The sequence below is a fragment of the Caloenas nicobarica genome, chromosome 3 (assembly GCF_036013445.1).
Source record: "Caloenas nicobarica isolate bCalNic1 chromosome 3, bCalNic1.hap1, whole genome shotgun sequence".
NCBI classification, from domain to species: Eukaryota; Metazoa; Chordata; class Aves; order Columbiformes; family Columbidae; genus Caloenas; species Caloenas nicobarica.
In genome coordinates, this window is record NC_088247.1 from 48,617,396 (window position 1) to 48,636,677 (window position 19,282).

At 43.6% G+C, this 19,282-nt stretch overlaps 2 protein-coding genes across 6 annotated transcripts in view; both read right to left on the reverse strand.

The window, feature by feature from the left end:
• Window positions 1-762: 762 nt before the first annotated feature.
• Window positions 763-15,943, reverse strand: ZBTB24 (zinc finger and BTB domain containing 24). Of its 5 annotated transcripts, none has more exons than XM_065632293.1 (8): window positions 15,893-15,943; window positions 13,187-15,400; window positions 12,593-12,760; window positions 12,353-12,436; window positions 11,553-11,636; window positions 9,357-9,438; window positions 7,953-8,178; window positions 5,595-7,622 (listed from the first exon to the last, which is right to left on the reverse strand). In XM_065632293.1, exons 2-8 carry the CDS (start codon window positions 14,160-14,162, stop codon window positions 7,368-7,370), a joined length of 1,875 nt encoding a protein of 624 aa, XP_065488365.1. In that variant the 5' UTR covers window positions 14,163-15,400; window positions 15,893-15,943; the 3' UTR covers window positions 5,595-7,367. The 5 variants fall into 5 exon arrangements, 3 of the variants coding, with proteins under 3 accessions (XP_065488365.1, XP_065488364.1, XP_065488366.1); XR_010606005.1 differs by having other exon boundaries at window positions 5,611-5,684; window positions 7,255-8,178; XR_010606006.1 differs by lacking the exons at window positions 7,953-8,178; window positions 9,357-9,438 and adding an exon at window positions 763-1,987 and having other exon boundaries at window positions 5,373-5,684.
• A 280-nt stretch (window positions 15,944-16,223) lies between these two features.
• AK9 (adenylate kinase 9) overlaps window positions 16,224-19,282 on the reverse strand; it is a 71,434-nt gene continuing 68,375 nt past the window's right edge. The window contains exons 34-35 of the mRNA XM_065632183.1: window positions 19,165-19,279; window positions 16,224-16,426 (exon numbers count right to left, since the gene is read on the reverse strand). Coding sequence (XP_065488255.1) covers window positions 16,224-16,426; window positions 19,165-19,279 — 318 coding nt within the window. The remainder of the gene's footprint in view (window positions 16,427-19,164; window positions 19,280-19,282) is intronic.

Here is a 19,282-nt window from a genome sequence, read left to right on the forward strand (position 1 = left end):
CACCCCCCTCCACTTCTAAGCGCTTCCCAAACGCAACGTAAGCAGGTTTCAACCCTGTGGGAGGGTGGGAAATGCTCCCGTTTCTCTTTTCCCCTGAAGGAAGGAAAGTGAGGTTACACAGAAAGCGTATGGCTGAGCAGGGGACTGAAGCCAGCTCTTTCCAGAGCTCATGATGGATGCTGTCAGTACCAGGTCATTATCCTGTTGCTAACAGTGACTGATAGCAGATGCCCAGCAAAAAGTGGTAAGAATAAGCAGACATGAGCGCCAGCGCTTCCCCACTACTGTCCCAGCCCCTGGTGATCCTCAGCTCAAGGATATCCTGGTATCTTTCTGTTTAATTCCCCTTGGTGGCCCTTTTCCATGTGAATTTCTTTGCCTTTTAGACAAATGTAAATATCCAGCACCCACAAAATCCAGTGAGGATGAGACTTACGTCTTAATTACACCCTGTGTGAAGTGTGCATCTCCTTTTGATGCACCAACTCCTACCCACAGCTGTATTCGCTGCATGCTGCCGAGACACCATTCCCACCGGCAGAGCAGGCAGAGCCGTACGGGGCATCGACGGAGCCGTTCCAGAGGGATGGCGGCTCCCGCAAAAGTGGCTCTGCGGGACAGCTGTAGGTTCAGCACAACTGGGGCAGGTCGCTTTTGTCTCTGAGGAAGGCGAATTTTAGGAGACGCTGATGTTAGAAATGACAAGGCTGAATTATATGTCATGTCAAAAATTTGTGTAATTTTTCCTGATATCATGGAGCACAGAACAATCATCACATCCCCAGGAAAAATACATCTTTAACATGTCAAAATCCTGTTGCAGATAAGGCAGTTGTGATTTTCCTGTGGAAAATATGTTTCGCAAAACAAACCTGTGTTAAATACAACAAAAATTACATTAATTTCTCCTCTTAACAATGTGCACTTTTTTTTCTCAATTGTCTACACAAATGGCTTTATAAAGTGACAAATTTGTACATAACCACAGAATTGGAACCAAGAAGCCTGTAGCCTCTCAGCTAGATGTTTCTGAACTACTCATGTAAAAAATTCAGATTGAGAAAGAAATCACAGGTTGCAGAAGGGCTCCCCCGCAGAGCCCTGGATTTTCTCTGGTCCGTGTGTGGCTCAGTGATATTTTCGTACAGCGATTCATCAGGGTCACACTTTCATAGTTATTTTGCAGCAATGCTGGATTTGAAGAGCTCCATCTTCACATCATCAAAGACTGTGAAAACTGTCAGATTCTGAAGGCTTAGCTATCACAGCTGCTCCCTTGTCTGAAAGACCTGCGTACAAGATGTTATCATTTCATTTCATGATGTTGTTCACCTGGACAGAACTGTTTTCTGAAAATTTACGATGAGGTTTTTTTAAAAAAAAGAGCAAGCCAAGAGCCACCAATTACTTGCTGCCTCCATCCATTCTGGTTTTTATTTCTCCTCTTCACATCACTTTGTAATTCAGGTACATTAAAATCTATTCAGCAGGTTGCCAATTATTAAAATTATAAATATTGAAATCTTGAACTGGGTGACACTTACTCATGCCAGCCTCTTTCTGTTACCCATTTATGACAACATGATGTTGTTCTGCAAGCTTATTCATAATATTTGAATACACATAAATGTTTTGCTGGTGATAAGAGTTAGACAGGACTTTGCTGGTACGGCTCTGCTCGCCAGCTGTGGCAGATGTGCCATGCTGCATTCAGTTGGAGAGAAAAACAATTATCGTGAAGAAAAAGATGGAAACCACAAGAGGTGGTGCAGTACATCTAAATGATGGTACAGAGGCCCTTTCAAAAGCCGTGCAGCTAATGTTCTTGTAAACACCAAGTCCTTTGAAACGTGCACACGTGCCCTGACAGGAGACAGAGTTTTGCTTCTGTGTGATTCTCAGAGGGTTTCCTTGCTCCACACCTCTCCACCTGCCATGCCTGCAGCCATTTCAGTTCCTTTTGGTCCAAGACAGCATCTGAAAGAGACTGAGAAAGAGAACAGAAAAACAGACTGGATTAATTAAAGAAAAAAAAAAAACAACAAACAGAAGAAAGGTGAAGGTACTGAAGGTGCTCTGGCAGGAGAACAGCGACATTTTGGTGAAGGGCGAGTCAAATGACTACAGCACCGTCCTGCCGAAAGCTGCACAAAGAATAACGCTGTGCTTGTCGAAGACGCAACAGCCAAATAACTTCACAGCAAATACCCGGAGAGGAAACATTGCACAGCTCGTCTGCTGAAGCTGCTGAACCACAACAGAGTGCTGTGGTGACTAGTGGGAGGGCCACTTTAGGCCGCCACTGGTCCTTCCTGAGAGATACCATGCAGGGAGAACGTAGCCGTTTGATCCCCCAGCAGTCACAGCAAACAACGTGGGAGACTTCAAAAAAAAGGTCTTCCTGCTGCCAGGGAACGATGGACAGATTCAGCTCCAGAAGGAAGGAAGACCTCTACAAGCTTAGTCTTCCAGGTGGAAGGCAGAAACTGATAGGACTTTATCAAGAAATTCAAAGCAAAGCCGAAGGGATAAGCTGGGTTTGAAGATGACAATGTACTAACAGGGCTGTCTACAATAACCCGAAGTTCTCCAGGTGACTGCTGTAGTAGCCACGAGGTGTGCTGCCTTCGAGGACAAGGAGGATCCAGTGGTTTGAAGGGAAGACCCATGAACACTGGGTTCCCTTCAGGAAGGCACAGACAGTGGGATACAGCCTCAGGTGTTAGAAAAACTTGCAGGACAGGGTGGGGAGTTGCTAACTAAACCAAAACCCTGCATCCTGCTCTTCCAGAGATACTTTCAATCAGGTAGGATTAAAATATTAGCAAGAAATGAGCAGTAAGCATACTACAGTGAGATGCTGATTCACCTAGAGTATGTCTGGATGGGTTTCTCCATTTGGAATAATTGCTTGGGCCAGAAATGAACAGCAGTCCCTCTGCTGTAGAAAACCATTTATTGTTCACCATACTTTACAGAGAATCTGAAAAGGGATGGAGCAAATAGGACTGTTACAGCTTACAGGACTGCAGGTCTGCAAGAAGCAGACTTTTTAATGCTTCTAACAAGTAGACAAAAGAGGTCCTGAAACCACAGCTATGGAAAGTATGGCACTATCTGTTCCTTCTCTGCTCTTGAAAAGAACCTGCAATAGCAGTAGGATTGGGAAAAACCCTGCCCAGATGGACTTCTGACCACGGGAAGATAAGCGTCTCCAGGAAGCACCCTTGAGTGCTGCCCGGACTCTGGGGCACACCTGCTTCCCAAACTGGTCTCCTCCCAGCCACTTCCAAGTCGGACTCAGCTTCTCCTGGACGTGGACACTCAGAGTCAGTGAGACAGTCTGCTGCAGGGATGGAAGACGTAGGGAGACAGAAGATGTACCAGGCTGCTATGCTCACATGGGCATTGGGTCAATGATGAGGAATGAATCCCATACTAGCTTTCATTTAAGGCCAAGTGGGAAAAGACTGAAAAAAACCAATCCCAGCACAGTAGGATAGGCCTTAGCAAACACCAACCGTGAACTTGATCACAATGACTAACCAGCTAAGATAGTAAAACAAGTGTCTTAAAAATAAAGAGATGAACTACTGTCAAGATCAATGCCAGGCTCAGCACCCCTAACTTCAACCTGAGAATAGGCATTCAGCTTTAAAGAGTTCACAGTGAGGTAGTCGTCTCCTCTTCCACTCAGATGCTAAGAGGTAATTGCTGTACAACCCCTCATAGTCCTTTTTTAGTCCCTCTGAGCAGAAAAGCATAAAACAAGTACTGAAAAACCCCTTGCAAAGTTACACATGCTGGCATGAGGCTTTTCATATTGACAGGATAATTTGCTTTCACAGTTCATATGAAATGAATATTCTGATACTCATCCGTCAAAAATCAGATCCTGGAGTGAAAGGACAAGCAGAGTAAGTGTACACACAACAGCCAAATACATGCTCTACAGCGTGTTTGCTCTACCCCTCAGGGATTTGTTTTTACTTTCATCTGGAGAATCAGCCAAAATCTTCAGGAAAAGCCAAAATGTCATAAACTTGTATTTGAAAAAAAAGAATAGTAAAATCCTTTCAGAGTTCAACTACATTGGGTAACTTAAAAATGAAGAAATACACAATGGTGTTAAACACTCACAAAAAGTGATCTTTCTGTAGTAGCCTCATTGTCCTGTGTTGATGCCTACAATCCTAATCTCATTTTAACATAGTAAGCAGTGAGATGGATTTGCTAAGATTAGTCTATGTGAGAAAATGAGAAGTTAAGGTGTTTACTGGCTAAGGAGTACAGATATTTAGAGAGCTGCTTTGAAATGTAGTTTCTAAGGGATGCATTTTTTTGCTAAATCATTCTTAGTGGCAGCTGGGCTAAAAAGTAAAGCTGAAGGGATTTCCTTTCAAATTCAAAGCAGTCCTAGGCTTCAGTTGCAGCTTTAAAAATGCGCACGCAGAAGAGGGATTTATTTTCATCTTTACCAGAAATGCATTCACGAGAAAGGAAGCAAATGGTGTCAAAAAAGCAACGTTTGTGGTTGGAGAAACCACGCGACCTTCTCGAGTGCGGGCTCCAATGTGTGCTGACAGCTGAAGCAATGCTGGGTGCAAGATTTGTCACTGCTGTGCTGTTCACAGGAGCCCATTTCTTCACTGGTAATTTGTCAAAAAGCGTAAGAAAATTCCAAACCCCAAACTTTTTTTTTTTTTTCTTTTTAGTTATAGGGAAAGCATTGAGCAATCACTATATGATAGTGGCTCAGGCATAATTGTAGCATCAACCTTAATCCTGCAAGGATAAGTTCATAATGAACAAATCAAAGGTCAAAAAAAAGAGGAAAGTATTTAACAGTTACTTTACTGGTAGTCTTAGAATTTAGCTTGTAACCAGCTTTTAAGCATTTCAAGGTTGATTAATACATGGCAGAGAAGGAACTCAGTGCAAGCTCCTGCAAACTTATGACCAGACAGTATTATGGCGGCACATTACAGTATTTCAGATAAAATTCAAAGCTGCTAGGATGAAATCGCTGGAATATTTACTGCAAGCTTAAATTTATACAATTAATCAGCAAGATTTTAATAGATGTTGTAACATGCTTTACTGAATTTTTTCATCTGTTCTTACAGCATCAAGACTTCAAGCTTCTGAAGTATAACAGCAGGATACGCTGGTTTTCTTTGGTGGCAGAAAGTATACAAATTTTATTTCTCCATTCTGAGAGGAAATAAAAGGTGAAAAGCCTAACTAGAGTTTTGCTGTGGGATACTTTGGGCTTTTTTTTTTCCTCACTGATTAATTCCCACTGTCTACCCTTTTCATGATCCATTTATATAAAAACTGATCTAGTACTTTGAAAAAATGGAGATACTTACCCGAACTCCCCCAGCATGTGGCGAGAAGCCGGCCAAGTAGTCCAGACTTTAATGAGGAACATCATCCAGAATCTGGGCTCCCCAGAAGAAGGCAGACATTGACACATTGGACTGGGGGTAGCAGGAGTCCACCAAGGTGACTGAAGAGCTGAGGCACACAATGGGAAAGGCTGAGGGAGCTGGGTTTGTTCAGGCCTTAAGAGCAGGTGGCCTTGGGAGGACCTTACTGCTTTCTTCAGCTGTCTAACGGGAGGGTGGAGAGAAGACACTTCTTGGAGGCACAGAGGTAGGACGAGAGGCAGTGGACACAAGCTGGAACATGAGGAGTTCCAATTAAACACAGGAAACATTTTTTTCACTGAAAATATGGTCAAACACTGGAACTGGTGGCCTAGAGAGGTTGTGGATCTCCATCCCTGGAAGTGTTCAGAATTCAACCAGACAACGGCAACATGATCTAGGCACCCCTGCTTTGAGGAACGTGATGGACCATATGGCCTCTGGAAGCCCCTTCCACCTTCAATTATTCTATCATTCTACTCACTGGGCTTTTCTGCCAGTGACTCTCTCCAGGCAGTCACATACATACAAAGATCTTTTGGTTTGCTTTCAAATTCACCTTAATTTTTACATCTTTCACTTGTTAAAACATAAAATATCAATGTAAATTACAAGTACGATATTTTAAAACTGAAGTGATGGTTGAACGCGTTGCTTTAAGACCCAGTGGCATTTTATCTGGATTTTAAACACACTAGTACACTACGTGAGATGTTACCGGTAGCCAAAGTTGAAAATGCAAAGCACATATTCTGGCATGGCATTTTATTAAGATGTCAAATCTTTTTTGTTAGCAGTCAGTCAGTCATTGAAAACAATCTATACACATCTCATCCGGTCAGTAAAAATAGCTGTACGACTTTAATGCAATATGCCCCACTTATATAGCTCATTATGCTCTGAAGTGATTCTATTCATTAAGCCCCCACAAGAAACAATTACCAGCTTTAACATATATTAAAAGTAACATTACATTCTGCTCTCGAAAGTACAAAAAAATAACACTTTAAATATACACTGGCTCCTAAGCTTAGACTGAATCCTGTCAAGAAGAGAATTTTGCACTTCAATAGACAGTGCCTTCAACATCAAGAGCTCTTCAAAGTGCTTGGCAGGGCGCGTGAACGCTATCCCCGCTTCCCAGATGACGGAATAAGGCACACAGTTCAACTGCCTCGCCCACAGTCACACAGAGAGTGAGTGGCAGAACTAACAGAGCAGAATTTGGGCTTTTCAGTTGTTCTGTGTAACCACTGCGTCTCATTGCCACTATTCAAGTGCAAGGGCTAAAGCATTTCTGAGGAGCCACACTCGTCCAGCACACAGTAAACAGAAGGGGTGATCCACAGCCAGTCAAAGGCTGCAACGATTTTAACCCAAACTAAACTAATCTGGTAGTCAATAAATCAAAATGCACTTAAGGGAATGATCACATAGAAAAATCATACATTAACCTGCAGAGAGAAAGCTCATTAAACGTAAGACATATGGTGTTAGCTTTGCAAATGTACTGGTTATCTTAAGCTTGACAGTAGTTCAGGTAATGTCGACTTCATCACAGAAGTCGCACTTTCTGATCAGCAGACACCTTAAACACGGTTGCTCTACCAGTGAGGTACACTTCTCCAGAGAGTCACATGGAAATGCAAGTACAGGGACAAATATCTCCTCAATCAGCATAAACATGCATGAGGCACAAAAACCCCATGCTAATTGCTTGTGAGGTATGGACTAAATGGTTGAGAAATACCAATCTGGAAAAATAAAAAAAGTCTAAAATAAATAAGGTTAAGAAAACTGAAAGCCACCCATCAAAAATTACCAGGAAATGCATCTTCAGACAGATATGCTGCAGAAAAGGACGTGCAGTACATGTAGTCACTGCCTGGATGAGAAGCACGCTACAGCCCAGCCCTCTGATGACAAATAAGCATTTCAGAAAGCCTGTCCTTGAATAGGATGCTCATGAGATGACTCATTTACTGACAACGACTGCTGATGGGATTCAGAAACACGTACGCTTCGATTTTGTTCTTCGCTGATTTGATGGGAAGGAACTGTATCTTGGCCAGAATGAGACTGTTGACTTGATTCCTGAGTTAGCTGCACGTGCTGAGCTGGATGTGAAGATCCTGCTAAGTGGATTTCTTCATTTTGTCCTTGATGAGCATGAAGATGTTCTAGTGCTTCCTTGGAAAAAGTGATGACATGCATTTGTTCAGGCTGGGCAGTCTCTATTTGGTTTGCAATCATACTGATACTTTGGATTTGTTCTGCTTGCCCCTGCTGAGCTGTAAGCAACAAGTTTTGCAACTGCTGCGGTGGCTGAGCAAGCAGCGTGAGGTTGGCAGCCTGCTCGGCTGTCATATTTGGGGCATTTTCTGCACTCACGATGCTAATGCCTTGATTATGACTAGGCATGAAGTTTATATTATGTACAGCGTCTGTAACCAGCAGTTGAATTTCCTGCCCTCCAGAGGTGGCAAGTTGATACTGCTGCAGCTGAAGAATGTTTCTCACCTCTGAACTGGTGTTGGTGCTCGAGGCAGCGCCTGCTTCCTGAAACTGCTTTTCCTTGCTATGAATTTTCAAATGAGACTTCAGGTTGTCCAGACGAGCAAACTGCAAACTACATTCTGGGCAAGAGAAAGGCTTTTTGCCTGTGTGTAAGATACAGTGTCTTCTCTTAGCACTGGAATCAGAGAAGGATTTTCCACATATACCACAAGAATATGGCTTTTCTCCTCTGCAAAAGAATGTACTTGATCTCATTAAAATATTCACTCTGACAGTACCACTTGCTGCATCTTATTATAGAATAAAAAACTTAAATGATTGTTTTGCTAAGTCATAAGCAGTTAAGAATAGTGACACTAAAAACATTCTCTGTGTGACTTCCTAATTATTTCTATTTGATGTCACAAACTGTACAACCACTTTCATTAGTATATACTCAAGCGCTACAGAGGTTATCTACTCTCCTGTCATTATACTAGACGTACAAACTCCACGCTGATAGACCTTGACAAGAATGCAACAACTTAAAATGGCTAGTGCTTACAGTTCAAAGTAAGAACGTTTATTAAGAGCGTGGACTTTAAAACAGACAGAAGTATCCAAATCCTAACCTGCTGCCCAACTCAAAGGGACGAGGAATTTTACTGGAAATGTTTTATTTTATGTAAGGCCCACAACAGTTCATAGAATCACAGAATAGTTTGGGTTGGAAGGGACCTTCAAAGGTCACCTAGTCCAACCCCCTGCAATGAGCAGGGACATCTTCAACTAGATCAGGTTGCTCAGAGCCCCATCCAGCCCGGCCTTGGATGTCTCCAGGGATGGGGCATCTACCCCCTCTCTGGGCAACCTGGGCCAGTGTGTCACCACCCTCATTGTAAAAAATTTCTTCCTCATATCTAGCCTGAATCTCCGCTCCTTTAGTTTAAAACCTTTACCCCTTGTCCTGTTGTAACAGGCCCCACTAAAAATTTGACATGCCTTTATGCAATACATCACACTGACATGGATAAAAGATAACCAATGCTATTAAAGAGACATGATAGACTACAGGGAAACAGGACAATGCTCTAATAACCTTGTTACCCCATGACTAATGTTCTGCTGTCAAACAAAAATTCACAGTAAAATTTTCAGATAAATTATATAGAAGTACATGCCCATTAAATGGACACAATACACAAAAGAACCACCTCACAAGGTCTTGGCATGCTAGTATTTAACAGTGCAGTACTTTCCACTACCAATTATTTCTTTAAATAGCTTAAACACACATGTCAATCTTTAACCACTCATTCAAAATGCAGACAAGCCCTGCCCATTCTATAATTGAACAAGCACTACCTACAGGTATCAGATTAGAAGTTACATTTTTAAAGAATGTAATGAAAATTAGACATACACTACCTGTGAATTCTAATGTGAGTCTGAAGAGAACTTTTAGCTGTAAATGATTTGCCACAAATTTCACAAGTGAAGGGCTTCTCACCTATCAAAAAGAAATTTGACATAGCACTTCCCAACAATATAATAAAAATATTTTATATTTTACCACACACAGTATCAAGTGTGTACTGTCAAATCCTCACGCTTCTGCCATGGGTCTGACACCAAACGATATCTGAAATTGAACGAACTCACTAGTTAAATGAGGGTATAGTACTTTAAATGTATATTTCTGACCTTTCTCCCCTTTAAAGATAAAGAATTAAGTGATCCAAGCCCTCAGAGCAACAGAAAAACGTTCCTACGATACAGCTGCAGGTGTTCCACATGGAATAGACAAGTTTGGAAAAGGCTGACCCCAAACTAGTCAGCATTAATGCTCAGCTCACGTGCAGCACCGTGCAGATGAGTATGCCCATACTTCCAAATCTGAGAAGTGAATCCAGCATCTCAACAAGTCGACTGGCTTCCTGTAGGGCCCCATCCTAGGCCTAAGGTATCCTGGGAACACCAGTCAAAGAAAAATTACAGTGGGTTGAATAAATTGTGGGTTTGTTGGGGTTTTTTACTGCATTTGGAATTCTTGTGTCTAACGGAGTGGAAGCAGAGAAGCCAAATTAAATAACAAAAATGTTCACAAGAAACAGATACCACCCAGCCGAACTGAATCCAAATTCATACCATAACACACCCTTGTTGCACTGAGCTTCTTTAAGACACCATACTGAAAATGCAGATCACCCCTGTGGTAATTCACACCACCACAGCAGACTGAACTAGGGACGGGGCAGCAGCCAGTTTCCAAGGAAGCTTCACATTTAGTATAGAACTGCAACACTTATCAGCTTTCACATGGCTTCAGAGGGCAGGGGCAAAACATGAGAGAACAAGAAATATTTGCCAGAAGGGACCCCTCATCATCTAGTCCCTGCCTCCTACTGAAAACAGGAGTAACTTCCTAAGTAGATTGTATTCTCATGGCACTCTTCTGCAAAGCAGAACAGCTGTATTGATGTTAACATCTGTCCCCAGCCTCCTTAGAATTTTACATCTTGCTTTCGAGATGGGACAAATCAATTGTTATTTCTGCATTGTTAATACTGGTATCTGGCCTGTCTTTCCTGGAAGCAAAAATATATTGCAAGCCAGTTTCTGCTAGAACTCATCTTAATTGATCAATTTTTGTAACTTACGTTGCTACTATGCTTCCTCTTCTCATTTCCCACTATATTTATAGAGCTGTATCAGCTTCGGATAAAAAACTGTTGAGAGTGTCAACAAACACTATGTTCTCCCCAACAGGAAATGCAGTATCTGTAAGTATCACAAGTTAACACTATTCTGGATACACAAAAAACTCCCAAAGGCACAACTTCTGACCTCATCCTATCCCAGGGAGTTTAAAACTACGTTTTTTTCACTAAGAAAGAGAAGGAAATGAATGAGATACATAACTTGATCTGGTGCAGACTTCACTACAACTGCAGACAACATACTTAAAAATAAATTGTTCTAGGGAAGAAATGATTGCCACTGTTTATAGCTATTTTAAAAGAAAAAAATATTTACAAGTCATCTTATGATCTTACCAACTTAATCTTCAAAGAAAACTATTTAAAGAAGCTTATGCCTTGTTATCATTAAACGGTAGATCAACATTTTCATTGCTGTTATTCAGCCATTCAAGTATCGCCTTGCCCCTTAAATCTCTAAAAACCCCCTCTGACGCACTTACATTAAACCATCCCTCCCAGCCCATCTCCTGCCAGCATCTGGTTTACTACAGTGTAATAAAAAGGTAAATGGAAATAATTATTTTTCTGGTCAGCAGCATTTTTCATAAGCACCCGTCCCTCACAGATAGGGGTGCACAACTCATTGAAGACACGCACTTTGTTACTACTTATTTCACCTTCAGCCTCACACATGCTGGATGTGCCTCTCCTGAGAAACTGAATTCCCAGTCCAAGGCTCTATCAGAGAAGAGCAAACTGGCATTTTCTGCAGCAGGCTTTATAAGAATGGGGAAAAAAGCTCTTCCTATAATAGGCGCAGAAGTTCATATCACAGAGAAAGTGTCATTTGCCTAACATTGTTTTGTCTGAGTTAATTCAAGGAAAAAAAAAAAAAAACACAAAAAATGACAGACAATATTACCTGTATGCGTTCTTAGATGTTTCTTTAACTGAGCTGCATCCATGAATTTGCGACGACACTGGTTACATTCCGGCAGTGAACGGCCTTGTCGCAATAATAAAAAAAGTGTCAGTGCAAGAGTGATCCCCTGTATCTCTTCAGTGATCTTTGTTAAAGCACTTTCCTGTAAAATAACCACTTTGATATAATATAGAGATAAAACAAAAGGTGATTCACTGCCTCCTCCCTGTCTTAATTTGTCACACTTCTATTTCTCTATTTAATACTATCACAAGAAAAGAGGGGACTGACACGTACCTGCTCCCCTCCAAACACACTTTCTCTTGAAGCTTTGTAAACTCTGATTTTTCCCACAACTTCCTGTGTGTGTAGCTCAATCTCCATCCTGCTCCAGAAGTGAGGGGGAGACTTGTTAGGGCTTGTTTGCTGTTACTAGTCCAAAGCAGTGGGAAACTACCAGGCAATTTGCACAACTGGCCACAGATGCAATTGTTTATACAATTCCTAGCTTCTATGTAACATGGACAACAGGGCTAGAATAATCAAATTGTATGTCAAATACAGTGTACTAATTTTTAACCATTGTAAGAGTCCTTCTCATTAACTATTTTTCTGAACATTCCGTTTGTTATATACCATTCTGTCTTCTTCACCCTGTTCATCGTTACGTCTAGAAACCACACATCAGGGTAGCAGAGACTAAATACATCACTGAACAAGAATTTTCAGCTTTAGTCAATCTTCAGGAGGACAAACGAACATGGATTGCTGGCCAGCTCTTTGACTCAAACTTCTTATACCTGTGTGTACGCGATAGTGGCTCTTGAGCTGCCTCTTTTGGCTGAAGTATTTCCCACACTGATCGCATGTAAAAGCCTTCTGCCCTGTAAAGAAAATCACTTATTAAAATGTAAGCCACATCCAAACCAAGCATAAGGACATATATAAATAAACCAGCACACACCAGAGGGAGCAGAAAAACCTCTTTTCAGAAAGGCAAATTCTTGGGAGAGGGGTTACATTTGCCTTGAAATATTTACCTGTATGTAGGCTCATATGCTCCAGAAGAGAATGTTTTGTTGTCAGAGCTTTATTGCAGACAGTGCAGGTGTATGGCCGTTCTCCAGTGTGCATCCGCTCATGGACCTGAAGAGAATGCTTCTGGGAAAAGCCTTTGCCACACTCACTGCATTTAAAAGGGCGCTCCCCTAAAAGCAAAAGATGGCACTTGTAAGTATAGACGCATTAGTTCTTGCTAGATATTCTGAACTGATAGTGAGATGCACTGCAATGTACTAGCCACTAAAAAATTACTTTTAAGTAGTGATATGGAGAACTAAAAGAAAGAGACAAGTTTCACATAGCAGTAAAATAATTCTTTAAGTATTGCCATATAATTCAATGTTTAAACAGAGAAATTATTAGCTGCAATCGATGTGAGACATAAAGGCTATGAATCTGCTGACAAGAATAAAACAGTGAACACTGTCTCGGAGACACAGCATAATAATTTGGATCAGTGTGCTATTTTGGACAGTTCTTGCTGTAGACAACAGCCACACTCCAACAACCAGCTCGCATTTAGCAAAGGTCACTAAACCCCAACCCAAAAGCAGGAGTCTCTTAATGCCTACCTGTATGACTTCGCTGATGAATAGCTAAGAAGTGATTATATTTAAATACTTTGCCACAGTCTTTACAGCGAGCTTCAGAACCCGCACGTTTTCTTTTTCCATCGGTCCTCTTTGTCAGTCCTTTTTCATCCTCATCACCAATGAGTTTATAATCTTTTAGTTTGATTGATCTCCTTATTCTACGTTTGCTGTAACGGCTCTGAGTGCTGTGTGTTATTCCTTCAGATTTGGGATCATAATTCTCATCTTTCTCAGCTGACACATCGACAGCAGCTTCTGAGCCACAAGCAGGTTCATTTTCTTCTGCATCTTTCCTCGCTGGAGCATGTTCGCTGGCAACTGTTTCTTCTTCCGCAGTGTCTTTTTTCATAAAATTTTGCGTATTTTGCATGGAATTGTTCTCTCTCAGCTGCACATCTTCAGCAGGATTTGCGACTGATTGTTCTTCTTGGACACTCTGGATTTTCCTCGGTCGCCCTCGTTTTCGCTTCGGTGGATCTTCACTTTTCTTGTCGCTTGCCATAACAGGTACAGAGGTTCCACCATTTGCCGGAGCCGGTAACGCGTTACTGGGGCTACAGCTGGCCTGGTAGTCCGTACAGGCCCCTACCAGATCATTCACTTTCAGCAGCTGAGCAGTAGCCAGAATCTGTTCTGTGGTTCCTTCACTGGCGCGGAGGCAACCGGTGTAGATAAATTCTAGCAGCGCTCCAAAGGTGTCTGCAACCATTCCCTCCAGCATGTAAATGGACTGCCCTATCTCACCCTCGTCTATGAACATCATGGAGAAGTATTCACTGCTGGCAGCAAGCAAAGCTTTGTGGGCTCTGAAATGCACATTCTCCACTATTAGAGTAATGTCACAAAGAAAACCCTTTTTCCTTTGTTCTTCAAAATTAGCTAGAATGATATCTTTGTGAGCTTTGGACTGGATGATGACCAGTTTCTCAGAAGCATCAGGAGTTGTTTCTGCCATTTTTACTGAAAATATCAAAGGAGGTGCCTACAAGACCAGAACAGCTTTAATAAAGAAGTATTTTAGAAGTCTGCATGATAGGACGCTAAATATAATTTGCTTTACCAGAGTTAAAGAGTTTCTGAAGCAATTCTGAAGCCTCTGTACTTTCTATTAAAAAAAAAAAATCAGCACTAATGCTGACATAGATTATCTTCAAAAAGTGTTTTTAAATCCTAAGAAATGGCTGCAGATAGTTTAGTCTTGGATGTGAATTACTGTCTATTATTTCACTTGTTTATCTCTGATGTACTGTGAACTGTACAGCATCTGAAAAAAAAAAACCCCTCACTATCCCTTCTGAAAACTCCTTTCACAATTAAAACAATCAGACAAAAAGAGGTCTTTGTTCATAGCTACTGGAAACAAATAATAATAAAAAAGGTCAACTGCAGCTTCATCACTGCAGATGCCACATTTCAGATTACTCGGGGATGAAATCATGTAATCAATGATAAAACTTCACTGGCATCGGTATGGCAGGACTCCATGCCTTCTTTTACCCACTTCTATTCCTTCTGAAAATTTCTCTTTTGGAACATTTACCTGCTAAGCTTCAGCCTATGAAGGTGGGCAATATAAGCATAAAAACTGCAGCTTTTTCCAAGAGCCCTGTCTAAAATAGGGTTGACTATGGTAGAGATCTGCCAAAAATATCCATTTCAAGAGGATCAGCTGAGCCAGAAGTGAAACAGATTAGCTATCCAGGATCCTAATTTATAAAACTATCATATTAAATACAAATATTCATATTTGCATTTAGTAAGCACAGCAGTTCCAATTACCTGAAGGAAGGCTGTAAAAAACAACACACACTACACGCAGATGATACCTAAATGCTACCGAGACGTCCAAAAAGTCTTTGGGGTTTTTTTTATCCACATTCAGCTACCAAACAGTTCAGGCTGGAGCCAAATTGTTTTATCTGGGAGCTTTAATTTCTGGAGGATGTGAGCCTGGTGTTGCCGGAGTGCCTTAAAGCCAGGCTGCAGGTCTGAGCCAGCCCTGCGTGACACGGGATGGCAGGAACTCCCGAGGAACCGCTGCCAGCCCTGCCCGCTGGCATTCCCGAACCCACACCTGCCTCCGGCGGGGCAGCGGCTGTTCTGTGGGTCTGGATCACGTGAAGGACTTTGGTATTTGATCACGAGTCGACATCATTATTATTTTGACTGCAAAGTCCAAACGGGCACGCTTACCTAAAAAAAAACAACCAACAACAAGTAACTCTAGAGTAAGGCTGTACGTGAGGCGAAAGCACCCGGCCTGCCAGCGGCTGGTCAGACACGCTCCAGCCCACCCACTGCTGAACCCTGGAAGGACTCACGAGCAACAGGCGCGTTTTGGGGGGCTGACCCCGGGCCGCCCCCCGGCGGGCCCCGCTCGACGGGCGGCCCGCGGGACACGCCGCAGCGCTGCGGGGAGCAGCCAGAACCCGCGGCGGGGAGCGCTGCCGCCCACTCCCGCCGCCCCATTGAAGCCCCGAGCTCCGCAACTCGCCCCCGCAGGCTCCGGCCGCCCCCCGGGGGAGGCCACTCGCCTCCTAAGCCGGGCCGGGAGCGGCGCCCGGGGCCCAACTCCGTGGTGCTGGGGAGGAGCGGGTTCCCCCAGCCCGGCGGCTGCCGCCCTGCCCGGGCCCCGGCGGCTGGACGGGGCAGGCTGGGGTGTCCCCGGCGGCGCCCGGCACTCACCGCTCAGCCGCCAGCCCCGCTCCGCGCAACCGCCGCCGCACTTCCGGGCGGCAGCGGCGCGCCTTGCGTCGTGACGTAGCGAGCAGCGTACGACGTAACGGCGGGCCCCAGCCGGGGCAAGTGGCAGCAGCGCCGCGTTTCGCCCTGCGCACTGGGCGATAAGCGTGACACGAGGCGGGACTCAAGACTTAAAGTTGTTTTAATTCAAACATTTCGTGGCTGAGAAGCTGCTCGTAGAAAGCGTGGCGTTGTTCCGCAGCCGCGTTCCGGCAGCGGCGCTCCGTGGTTTCCCAGAGGAGGCGCTCGGTGGCGGGGGGGCGCGCAGCGGGCGCTACACGAAGCCGGGGCTGGCGCCCTGCAGGGACAGGAACGCCCGCAGCCTGTCGTCCAGCCCGGGGGGTCTGCGCCGCGGCTCCCGGTAGGGCCCCGCCATGGCCGCCCCCAGGTAGGGCAGGAGCCGGCAGCGCTCCAGGAACTGCGCCAGCTGCCTCCGGTACATCTGCCGCACCGGCTCCGAGCTCCGCGGGTTGTGCGCTGCAAGAGGGTAAACCGTGTGTCAGTGTCCCCTGTTGACTTCGTGGGGTTACACAACGGAAATTTTAAAAGCAGTCTACACCTGATGGTTTTATACTCGATACAGATAAAACTGCTGTGGGTTGTGCCTGTTGACACCAAACCAATAAAAACGCAAGTCTGGTATTTCAGAAGTTCCTAATTCCAAAAGGGTAATGATATTCAGAAAGATCAAGGCTTTTGTAAACAACAACAAACATATTTTGTTACTTGTTTGTCCCACAGGGGTCCATACTGGGACCAGCACTGTTTAATATCTTCATCAATGATATAGACAGTGGGATCGAGTTGCACCCTCAGCAAGTTCACAGATGACACCAGGCTGAGTACTGCAGTTGACACACCTGAAGGATGAGATGCCATCCAGAGAGACCTGGACAAGCTCAAGAAGTGGGGCCATGTGAACCTCATTAGGTTCAACAAGGCCAAGTGCAAGGTCCTGCACCTGTGTTGGGGCAACCCCTGGTATCAGTACAGGATGAAGGGATTGAGAGCAGACCTGTGGAGAAGGACTTGGGGGTACTGGTGGACGAGAGATTGGGCATGAGCCGGCAATGTGCACTTGCAGCCCAGAAGGCCAATTGTATGCTGGGCTGCATCAAAAGGAGCGTGGCCAGCAGGTCAAGGGAGGTGATTCTGCCCCTCTACTCCACTCTGGTGAGACCCCACATGCAGTACAGCGTCCAGCTCTGGAGCCCTCAGTACAGGAAAGACATGGACCTGTTGGAGAGGGGTCAGAGGAGGCTCCCAAGATGATCAGAGGGCTGGAACACTTCTATTAATATGAAGACAGTCTGAGAGAGTTTGAGTTGTTCAGCGTGGGGAAGAGAAGGCTCCAAGGAGACCTTATTGCAGCCTTTCAGTACTTAAAAGGGGCCTGTAAGAAAGACGGGGACAGACTGTGTAGCAGGGCCTGTTGCAACAGGATAAGGGGTAAAGGTTTTAAACTAAAGGAGCGGAGATTCAGCCTAGACATGAGGATGTAATTTTTTACAATGAGGCTGGTGAAACACTGGCACAGGTTGCCCAGAGAGGTGGTAGATGCCCCATTCCTGGAGACATTCAAGGCCGGGCTGGATGGGGCTCTGAGCAACCTGATCTAGTTGAAGATGTCCCTGCTCATTGCAGGGGGTTGGACTAGATGACCTTTGAAGGTCCCTTCCAATCCAAACTATTCTATGATTCTATATGCTCAGCTGCCATCAACTTCCCACTGAAATGGTGCAGCCCAGGTGCGGCGTGGCTGGCACCAGGCCACTGTGTCCTTGGCACAACTGTTCTATGACCGAAATGCTTTGCCCATAAATAAACACGAGCTGACCGATGTTTCAGAGAAGGAAGGACATGTCAAGGCCAAGAACTCTACAATGAAGAGAGTATTGTTTCTTTTCTTTCTTATCTCTCTGCCCTACATTAGGATCGAGTGCCAATCCTCAGGATATTCTTTTTTATTTTAATGGTTACACTGAAGCAAAGGGGAAGGAGTGATTGAAGACAGCCAAATCATAACCATTTTTTTTCCTGTAGATGGTACTTTATATCTCATTACAAAAACTGGACGGCATGAAGGGCTATGCTAGGAGACACTTCAGCCCACTAGCTTTAAATTGTAGACAACCGCATTTAACAGCTTCTGAATGATTTTTTCAAGCATAGAGCACTTACAGGAGTCAAGTTTGAAGGGCACTAAATCACTCTAGTGACGTATGGTTTCCTACTCTTTTCCAGGAGTAAATCTCTCTGCATGTATGATTGATTTCCTATACCTTCTCAGATACTAAAAGCAATCCAGTATTGTTGTTAGAAAAGCTGCAGGAGCAACTAAACCAGTGTTTCTTGTTCCCTATTTAAATGTGACATTAGAGAGTGACATAAGTTGAAGATGAGAAAGTCTTACTTCAGATAGAAATAGGACGTAAAAAATTTTCAAGGGACTACAACGTGAAGCACTTTGATCAAGTTTTTGATCAAGGACGGCATGACTAGTCTGAAGAGAGCCACAATACTAAATAATCCTATATTTGCAAAGGAGATTTTTCAGTCTACTGGAATGCTGCATCTTAAAGTTGTGAGCAGTTCTACCCAGTATTAGAAGAAGATAACTTGTTCTCCTGGATTCCTATGGTCAAACTGTTTCTCGCTGCATAAGGAGAAGAGATCTCTGCACTTGCATAACCTTTCCATTTCATCATCCAGTGCTAATAATGATTTAATGATGCAATATATGAACAAAGCATTCCTAGCATGGACACTGTTATGTTAGCAAAGCTGTGCTAACAATAGAATGAAAACAGTCTTTGTGGATGAAACGAACTAGAGTATAAAAGCAGTTTTGCTGGCTTAAGAACTGTACATTTATAGAGGGGTTTATCGTGTGCCTACACTGTTCGGTGGTCTTCCTGAACAAAGCTCTGCTAGCAAAAATCTGTGATAGTCCGAGAAAATTCTGGAGGGCTCTGGAAACTGCATCAGGAAACACAGGATTTGAAGAACTTCAGACAAATAACAAAGAGTGCCATTATCTAAAAGAATAAGTAAAAATTCAAAATAACAAAAGGCAAAGTAAAGTTCACCCACTGAACAGATTGGCTTATAAAAGGCGTCGGAAATCTACACAAATTGGTTATCAGTGTTGTATTGGATGATTTAGTGCATTTATATAATTCACTATTTTTATAGTGTATTATTTTGTACACTACCTTTTAAATGGCAGGCGATGAACAGCAGAGCAGTTTCTTTTACACTTAGGAAGGGAAACTTCGGCTTTAAGCAGCCTACTTCATTCAGAGCTTTTATCAGAGAAGTTGCTACTCCCTA